The 10,050-nt window shown below is 46.8% G+C and overlaps 1 protein-coding gene across 1 annotated transcript; it reads right to left on the reverse strand.

The window, feature by feature from the left end:
• Positions 1-4,948: 4,948 nt before the first annotated feature.
• RPS6 (ribosomal protein S6) lies at positions 4,949-9,991 on the reverse strand. The gene is made up of 6 exons (XM_064437879.1): positions 9,863-9,991; positions 8,904-9,035; positions 7,784-7,994; positions 7,259-7,405; positions 5,898-6,055; positions 4,949-5,106 (listed from the first exon to the last, which is right to left on the reverse strand). The coding sequence occupies exons 1-6, from the start codon at positions 9,866-9,868 to the stop codon at positions 5,011-5,013; spliced, it is 750 nt and encodes a 249-aa protein (XP_064293949.1). The 5' UTR covers positions 9,869-9,991; the 3' UTR covers positions 4,949-5,010.
• Between the last annotated feature and the right edge of the window lie 59 nt (positions 9,992-10,050).

A 10,050-nucleotide genomic window follows, 5' to 3' on the forward strand; every position in this document is an offset into this window, starting at 1 on the left:
GAACTGTACACAGTACTCCAGGTGTGGCCTGACAAGCGCTGAGTAGAGTGGGATAATGACTTCTTTATCTCTGCTGGTGATGCCCTTTTTGATGCAACCCAGCATCCTGTTGGCCTTCTTAGCTGCAGCAGCACACTCTGCTCATGTTGAGCTTCCTGTCCACCAGAACCCCCAGGTCCCTTTCCACAGAGCTGCTGTCCAGCCAAGTGGATCCCAGTCTGTGCTGCACTCCCGGATTATGTTTTCCCAGGTGCAAGACCCTACACATGACCTTGTTGAACTTCATAAGGTTCTTGCTGGCCCACTCTTCCAGCCTATCCAGATTGTCCTGCAGAGCAGCTCTCCCTTCTGGAGTGTCTACTTCCCCACTCAACTTGGTGGCATCTGCAAAATTCATCAGGCTACACTTGATCCCATTATCCAGACCACTTATGAATATATTGAATAACATTGGCCCCAATATCGATCCCTGGGGGACCCCACTTGTGACAGGTGCCACTTGGAAAAGGAGCTATTTATCACCACCCTTTGGGTGCGGCCTGTCAGCCAGTTCCCCACCCACTGCACAGACCACTTGTCTAGGCCATAACGCATTAATTTCTCCAGGAGGAGGCCGTGTGGAACTGTATCAAAGGCTTTGGAGAAGTCCAGGTAGACAATGTCCACTACCTGCCCTGTGTCAATCAGGCAAGTCAATTTGTCATAGAAGGCCACCAGGTTTGTCAAGCACAATCTGCCTTTAGTGAAGCCATGTTGGCTTTTCCCAATCACGTACTTCATTTGACTTGTTGATGGCCCCAGGAGAATTCATTCCATATCTTTCCCAGGGACTGAAGTAAGACTGATGGGCCTGTAATTACCTGGATCCTCCCTCGAGCCTTTCTTGTAGATAGGGGTAACACTTGCCTTCCTCCAGTCCTCTGGGACATGCCCCATTCTCTATGAGTTCTCGAAGATTATGGAGAGTGGCCTCTCAATGTCAGCCAGCTCTCTCAACACCGTCGGGTGGATGGCGCCAGCACCCAGTGATTTGTAGGGGTCAAGCTCCTGTAGTAATTCATGTACTAATCTTCGTTCACTGATGGTGGGTTGGTGTTTGGATCAACCGGCAATTTTGTTCCCAAAGCCTGGGACCCAACAGTGTTGGTAAAGACAGAGGTGAAGAAGGTGTTGAGGACCTCTGCCTTTGCTGTATCATTGGTGATTGGCTCTCCTTTTCTGTTTAGCAGTGGGCCTATGTTTTCCTTCTTTTTCTGCTTATGGTTGACATACCTGAAGAAGCCTTTCTTGTTATTTTTCACGTCTACAGCCAGTTTCAATTTGAGTTGGGTTTTTGCTTTTCTGTCTGCATCTCTGCACGCTCTGGCAATGCCCTTGTAGCTCTCAATGGATAATCCTCCACTTCTCCATCTCTGGTATGCTTCCCTTTTGGATTTGAGTAGACCCAGGAGGCCATGGTTGAGCCATGGGGGCCTCTTGCACCACTTACTTCCCTTTCCTTTGTAGGGGATAAATTGGCTTTGTGCTTCAAATAGAGAGTTCTTGAAGAACTCCCAGCACTCACTAGCTCCTTTGTCTTCCGTGGAAGCTTCCCATCGAATCCCTCCCAACTGAGCCCTGAGTGAACTGAAGTTTGCTCTTCTAAATCCAGAACCCTTGTCTTAGAGCTGACCTTCAGCACACTCAGCAGGATCCCAAACTCCACAATATTGTAGTCACTGCAGCCAAGGCTATCGCTAACCAATATATTACCAAGCAGGCTTTCTCAGTTTGTGAATAGCAAGTCCAGCAGTGCCTCATTCCTGGTTGGCATATCTATCATTTTTATCAGGAAACAGTCCTCTATACATTCTAGGAACTTGGTGGATGACATGTGAGCTGCCATATTGTTTTTCCAGCAGATGTTTGGGTAGTTGAAGTCACCCATCAGGACCAGGTTCTGTTGGCCAGAAGCTTGCTTTAGTGCCCCAAATATCGCTGCGTCGGCATCATCATGGTTAGGAGGTCAATAGCAGATGCCCACTATGAGGTCCTGCTTGGATATGACCCCTTTGACTTTAACCCAGAGACATTCGATAGAGCAGTCGCAATTACCATAGTTGACTTCAATACATTCAAGGTTTTCCTTAATGTAGAGTGCAACTCCTCCACCTCTTCTACCCTGCCTGTTCTTACAAAATGGCCTGTAACTGCCTATTGCGATCCCCCAGTCATTTGAGTTGTCCCACCATGTTTCAGTTACTCTTATGATGTCATACCCTTCCAAGTGGGCACAGAGCTCCAGTTCCTCCTGTTTGTTATCTAGACTGCGTGCATTTATATACATACACCTGAGGTGATTACTCTTCTGTTTCACTTCTTGGGAGACAGCTAAGGAACCTTTATCACCACACTGCTTGGCCTGACTTACTCCCCCCATTGGACATGCTGGTTGGTGTGAGCATTTTCGCAATGGATCCCACCTGTTTCAAGTCCTTCAGTTTAAAGCCCACCTCACCAAGTTAGCCAGCCTACTGCTGAAGATTCCCTTACCCCTTTTGGACAGGTGGATTTGATCCCTCCCTACCATGTTGTAGTCATTGAAGAACACCCCATTGTCATAAAAGCCAAACCCCTCATGGTGGCACCAGCCACGTAGCCAGCAGTTGATATACATTATGTGCCTGTGTCTGGCTGCTCCCTTCCCTTGAGCTGGCAAAATGGAAGAGAAGATCACTTGGGCACCAGTGTTTTTCACCTGCTCCCCCAGGGCTCGAAAGCCTTACTTGATTTTACCTAGGTTACGGCTCTCAGTGTCGTTCATGCCTACATGAAATAGTAGTACTGGATAGTAGGCTGTTTTCCTGATGAGTTGTGGCACCCTCTTGGCAATGTCTCGGACCTTGGCTCCTGGAAGGCAGCATACCTCTCGTGACTCCCTGTCAGGTCAGCAGATGGGTGCCTCGGTACCCTTCAATAGAGTCACCCACCACAACCACTCATTGTTTCTTTTTATGATGTCCACTGTGTATTGCTAGTACAGTGTCCCCTTGCAGGGGACTTTGCAGACCTTGCTCATGGGTGTCCTCAGTTGTTAAGGCTTCATAGCTGTTTCTGATTGTGATGGTGGAGGGTGCAGGCTGATGTGGAATCCTGCTTCTGTGAGTTACCAGGGTCCACAGTGCCTCATTCTCGGTGGCATCTGCCACAGGAACATGATTCGGAAACCATCTGTCTATCTCTGCCTCAGCTCCTCTAATACTGCACAGCCTCTTAACTGTTTCCTGCAGTCAGCCAGCTGACGTAACAGGTCATCAACCTGCACACCTCATGCAGGTACTTATGTTTTCATCAGGAGGGGGGTTTGGGTATTTGCCGCAACCCACTGCCTGTACTGATGTTTCCGTTATTACCAGATCCTTCTGGGTGGATGCGTCTGACATCTCGGAGGCTTTTGCTGCAGGAAGAGTGGTTTTAGCTCTGAGGTGAGTGCCCACCATTTCACCAGAGACCAAAACACTTGCCTGAGCTGTAAACTTACAAGCGGGCTGTGGAGTCCCTCCTGCTCGCCCTGCCTGCGAGAACTGCCGCGCCACTTCCTTCTGACGCGCCGCGCCACGCCACGCCCCGTTTGCCCGTCCTGTTCTCGCGCTCCTGGTCGCTCGCGCTCCCTAGGGGCCGTTTAAATCTCCCGCCCCACGTTCTGGCAACGCCCCACGGCGCGAAAGCTGCCGTCTCCTGACGGGTCCCTCTGTTCACCCTCGGGCTTCTCGGGTACGAGCAACCGCCTCACCTGCCCCGATCTCGTGCTGAGCCACGGGACTTGCCCTTGCCGCCGCTGTGCTCCTCGTCGACTGAGTGCTGCTGGCGTCAAGCCGCATATCACAGCTTTTGAGCTGCCGTTAGGGTGACATTGCAGTTTTATTGCAGATCCTACTGTAGTAAAGTCAGGAAGTGCACTGGGAGCAAGGGAGAGCACACTCTCATTAACCTCTTCTGAGTTGGGGATTTGATTCATCCATGACCTAAAGCCATGGTGAAAGCAGGTGACTGGGAAAATCCAGTACATATTTACCAAAGGCATATCATACCAGACTAAACTGATCACCTGCTACAACAAAAGAACATCAGTCATCAGGGGAGAGCAGTGAGTATAGTTCAGCTACACTTCAGCAAAGCATTTGATGCCATTTCCCACAGCCTTTTCCTGAACAAGTTAGATTGCACAGGTGGTGTGTGAGATGGGCAGGAAATTGCCTCACAGGTTGCACTCAGAGGGTGGTAATCAATGTTCTTTACTCAGGCTGGCAGCCTGTCGCAAGTGGGGTCCCCCAGAATTCTATACTAGGCCCCACAAAGTACAGTCTGAAGACATAAAAACTCAAAAGCTTTTTATCCTTGGGTGAAATTTTGAAGTCAAAACCTTTTAATGGCTGGCTTAATCATGCCCAGTATTCAGTACTAGTTTCAAGAGCAGCACACTGAAATACTTGCAGAATCACAGAACGTCTCATGGGTCCCTCCAACTTGAGACTCAGTGACCAACTTAATTCTGCCAAGAATCAGCTAAAGGATTTATGTTTTGCCAATCTTACACTCAGTACCAAAAGAAGTGACATGATTCCTCACCTGGAAACACTACCATGTACTGAAGATCAAAAAAGCCCAAACAAACCACTGAACAGTACCCAGTGAGTTCTACCCACAGCTCCTGAAGATTAAGTTAAGCTTGGTTCCTGTGGCAACTGCTAAATCAGCACACAAGATTTTGCCATTACAGGTAAATCCTGCTTGTAGAAAAATCAACATGCTTGCACATGGTTATTATCAATTGCAACTTCTCACTAAAGATAATACGTATTACAAGTTCAAGAGAACTTCATCAAGACCAAGGCTTGTGGTTCCAGTTTGGCCTATATGATGCAGTTAGTTTAGACTACTATTTAAAGAGATGGACAGTAACAATACGCACTGGAAAGTTAACTGAAAGTTAACCACAAAAAGGGTTTATTTTTACTATGATGCACATCTTTACTTCTGACTCGACTCAGACTTAGATGTAGAGGCTCTCAATGAAGAAAGCCGGCGCCTCTTTGCAATCTGCTCCTGGCGTTTCTCCTTGGCTTCCTGAAAAGCAGAGCAGCATGAAGTGAGTACTGAGGTGTTACGTATAACCAAACACTTCAAAACATCTACAAAGCAACAGACTAGGGAAAAATGTAACTTGAAGGAAGCTACCAGAAACAACAAGACTCCTTCAGTCAATAACGCAAACTATTTTTCCTTCTTTGCAGAGCAGAATTATTCTACAATCCTGTACAGACCTGTGTCTTCAAACAATAAGGACTGGTGTCCAAAATTACAATAAAAATACTAATGCAGAGTTCACAACATACTAGAGGTCTATCTACGCTCAGTTTCAGTCTGGAGGTCATGAAGTGCTCAAGCACTGTGCCAAATGTTCCAACAGCATTGCTTTGGCAGTCGCTGTGTTTTAGGTGCAAGAGCAAACTCATCCAAACAAAATGCTTCTTGCCAAGTTATCTTCCAGGTCAGCTGCTGGATCCTGTTTCTCCATGCAATCACTCAAATGCTTGGGCATCTGAGTTGAAGTAGAATTCACTGGAACTAAAATTGCTACCAAATAAACTTCACAGGCCGTATCTGTTCGTTTTCTTCAAAATCAGCTCTCAGATAAAATTAATTGGTCTGGTTAATGTCTACTATTCTAGGACTGGCAAAAATGGATAGAAATTCCCACAAAAACATTTGACCAGCAATATTTACACTTACATTCAGGCATCCCTATTCAAAATGAGCTAGATACAGGGCAGCTCTAAGTGTGCAGTCAAGTTTATCAAACCTCTTGGTTCCAGGCTATGAGGTATTCCACATAGCTGAGTTAAGGGCAAACGCACCTTCATCCTCTTGGCCAAGAGCTTCGCATATTCTGCTGCTTCCTCCTTATTCTTCTGAGTGCGCTGCTTCTTCAGAGCAATACGTCTGCGCTTATGTTGCAGAACTCGAGGAGTCACTAGTCGCTGGATCTTGGGAGCCTTGGTTCTGGGCTTCTTGCCTAAAAAAGCATTGTGAATCAGCAGAAGTGGCAGATTATCTTCCTAAGTGGCCTCAGGCCTCATCTAGCAAATTTAAGAGTAAGTTCCATTCACTGTTATGGTAACATTATTTAGTGTACTACATATTATAGCAACTTATACAGAGTTCAGCCTCTTGACAGATTTTGCAGGAAAAATGATCAATTACTGTCAGATGTATCATTAACAAATTATAGTCTTTAATGCTCATGATTTATCAGCAATGAAGTGGAAGTAACACACCTCTTAACTCCCTGCGTTTTTGTGAAAAGTCCTAGGTTCTTGGCAGGTCTGTCTTAACTCCCCCTAGACTTAAAACATTTAAGGGCTATGGAAACTCATTGCCTAGCTTTCAGAACAAGACATTATGCTTTCGGCATTAAAAAGCTCTCTACAATTCTACATAGGCTTGGCACGTGTATCTCCAAGGAACAGAACTACAGATCCCATAATGAACAAACAAAATGTGACACCACACACATCTGTAAAACATCACTACTCAGTCCTGCCCAACTTCAGCAGTCGCAAGTAACTCTGATGTCCACCACGATCATGTTCTTTAATGGATGGAATAGTTCCCATGATGCAGAAAGCAGCCATCTTTCTCCCAACAAGCTTTCACAGTGCCCAAACTTTATTATGTCCCTTCTGCTAAAAATCCTCACCCTGTCTGTTCCCTGATCAAATGCAAAAGAACCCAAAATTAAAATCTTACAGTGCAAGAGGCAGGTGGTAAGCAAAACAATGCCCTCCCAATAAAAGCTCATTTCAGACACTATCACAAGCAGTGGGGAAAACCCTCAGTATCTTCTCTATATACTGCTTTTTTTCCCTCCACCTCATAAAAATGTTTCAAAAACATTCCACCTCACATTTAACTGTCTTCTAGTAACAATTACTTATGGATTATTTTTAGAACCACCCATACATAAATACTAATCCAGATGGTATCAACCATTTAAAAACAAACTGTGCCAAAGCAGATGGAAAGAGAAGAGTAAAAGAAATGGGGCAACCAAGAAACTCCACTTCTTATCCTGAAGTTACGCTTGATAAAGCTTTCATACCACAACAGTCAACTCCTGGATCTACTACTATAATGTGCTTCATTCACTGCAGTAGACTAGACACCTCTTTGCTGATAATTACAAGAAACTGAAGAGTTGTAAAATTTGAGCTCTTACCCTCTTTGTTCAGAGGCTTCCTCACAACATACTGGCGAACATCATCCTCCTTAGACAGGTTGAACAGCTTGCGTATTCTGCTGGCCCTCTTGGGACCAAGACGGCGGGGCACAGTTGTGTCTGTCAGCCCAGGAATATCCTTTTCACCTTTGAGAATGTAAGGTTAAACCTGCAAATTAATCCTGCATCTACTAAACATCTGCTTCCTTAGTTAATTTTGATTTTAAGTTTGAAGTGCATGAAAATTCAAGATAATATTACATGAACCTGCGGGTTCACCCGCCATTAGCGCCACCCCTTGCACCACTTTGCTGATTTAATGTGATCAGATGGCTGGCAGCAATAAAAGTGTTTCAGTAACCAGTTTTAAAATTACATGAGCATAATGCTCAGAGGGAATTTCAATACACTCACACTCTCAAGTTGGGACTGCATTTGCATTCTACCGAACTTCTCAGCCACTAGCAAGCAGGCTCCTTCCAGGTGCCCGCTTCTCCTATTGAGTGCTTTCATCCAGACTCTTACCTTTTTTCACTATGACCAAGTTCAGAACACTCAAGTTGGCATCAACGATGCAACCGCGAACAGATTTGCGTTTCCTCTCTCCAGTTCTTCTGGGGCGATAGCAGGAGTGGCCCTTGCTTAGCAGAAGGCGGACACGTCCATGAGTCAAGACACCTTGCTTCATAGGGAAGCCTTGTTTGTCGTTGCCACCACTGATCCGGACAACATAGCCCTACCAAAACACAGAAATACATCTCTTATTTACTTTACCATGTCTATTATTTCAAGGAGATACGGAGTGGTGGATATCACAACATACTGTCTAGAACAATGGGGCACTGTGCCCACAGTTCAGGAAGCCACCATTACTGCCAATACTAGCAACTTCTTTAACTAAACCCACTCCAACGGTACTAAATAGATGTGCAAAATACCTCTGCATACCAGAATTTACATTCATCCTACTTATCTTCCAATATATATTAAAAAATTAAAGCTCCTATCCATTCAAAGTTTTAAGCTACATCTGACTGAATTTTGTCCATTATTGTCTAGCTCTTCTTTAAACCTAAACCTAACCAAAGCCTGTTATCACAAACTGGAAATCTGCATACAGTACAGCAGTGTCTGCAGTAGGGATATGTGAGTAAACAGGAAAAGTAAAGCTTTGATTGCCTTCCTTGTGGAGTGGTGGCAGATCAACTTACCCAAACTCAGCCAGCCAGACTATATTAACACTAAACTATTCCAAGCCCACCCACCAGGCCCGACATGTTTTTTCCCAATGCACTAGCAACAGGTCAAACACGAAGATGCAATTTTGAACTTGACCAGTAAAGAACAGATGAGCAGTTTTACAGTACAGACTTGTCCTGTATACCAAGATGCAGTCAAATGAAGAAAGCTACTGCAGACAGCAGCAAAAACCTCTGAACACAAGGCTAAAAAAACCAAATCACTTGGATAGAAGTACCAGAACAGGCCAGCCTTATCACCAAATTTAGTATACATAGCAGGAGAAACTTTCAACATACCTGCCACACATACACCATACAAGTACTCCAGTATGACAACTGCATACTGGATAAATCTTTTTAATTTAAACTCTGCAAGTACCACTGACAAATCTTACACTTCTTACCTTCCACTCCTCACCAAGAGCATCAGCTGCAACCTCCGTGGCCATTCGTTTCTCATAGAATGTTCTCAGCTTGCGCTCATCATCCACTTCAATCAGTTTCTGGCAGCCAGTGGCTGGGAAAGAAATGTTCAGCTAGCGGGGTGGGAGGGAAGAATAAAAAAGAAAAGTTAGATTTGGTTGAAACTTCTCATGTAGTAGTTTAACAGAAAATTAGCATTTATCTGCTGGTTCCACCTCAGCATTTCAAAGCTGAAATTCCTTGCATGAATGCTTCCTAGCCCTAACTTGCCACGAGCATGCTCAGAGAGCCAGGCATGTCTGTCCCTGGCCACACTGGGCTGTATTATGCGGTCATTACACAGAAAACTAGCTTTACCATAGCTGGAGCTTGATCACCTTCAAGCAGACTACAATCAAGCAAATCAAGGTAAGAGCAGCAGAAACCTGCTCTCTCTTCCTCTGCAAGCCCCTCACGGGACATGCTCTATCACAAAATTGCTCAAGCAACCGAAGGGGGGCGACCCTTGCTGATGTCGGCTGCCCGCGCTCCCTGGGGGCCGCTGCAAAGCCCACATGCCCGGAGACAGCTGCCAGCGCTTCCCGCTCGAGCAGCACCCGGGAGCTGCGCGGGCCCAGACCCAACGCACACGGTGCCTCCCCTATAGGCCCCGCGGCCGGTAGTGCGGGCCGCACGCTTGCGAAGGGCCTTCTAAGCGGAGGCACGACGGGCACCGGACCCCGAGGCTCAACGGCTCGGCGTCAGGGGCAATCCCGCTGAGAGAAGGGAAGAGGGCCCACGCAGCCGCCATGTCGTCCCGCCGACAATCCGCTCCCATCCGCCCCATAGCGACGTCCCAGCCCCACCACCAGCGACCACTGCCCTCCACCGGCGGTCCCACAAGGAGTGCCAGAGCCATTTATGGCGGGGCGAACCCGGACCCTCCTGGGCGCAACCCCACCTTCATCCTTCCCTCTCCTCGCCGCCGCAAAAAAAGGCCGTACTTCCGCCTACAATCCTCACATACACCCGTCAACTCTCGCGAGAACGGCCCCGCCCATAGTCGCGTCACCTGAGCTGCCCCAATGGCGAGCCGGACTTCCCCAGCCGAGGGGCGTGGTGGGGAGCGGCCGGCTCCTTATGTTAGCG

The sequence above is a fragment of the Phalacrocorax carbo genome, chromosome Z (genome assembly GCF_963921805.1).
Source record: "Phalacrocorax carbo chromosome Z, bPhaCar2.1, whole genome shotgun sequence".
NCBI classification, from domain to species: Eukaryota; Metazoa; Chordata; class Aves; order Suliformes; family Phalacrocoracidae; genus Phalacrocorax; species Phalacrocorax carbo.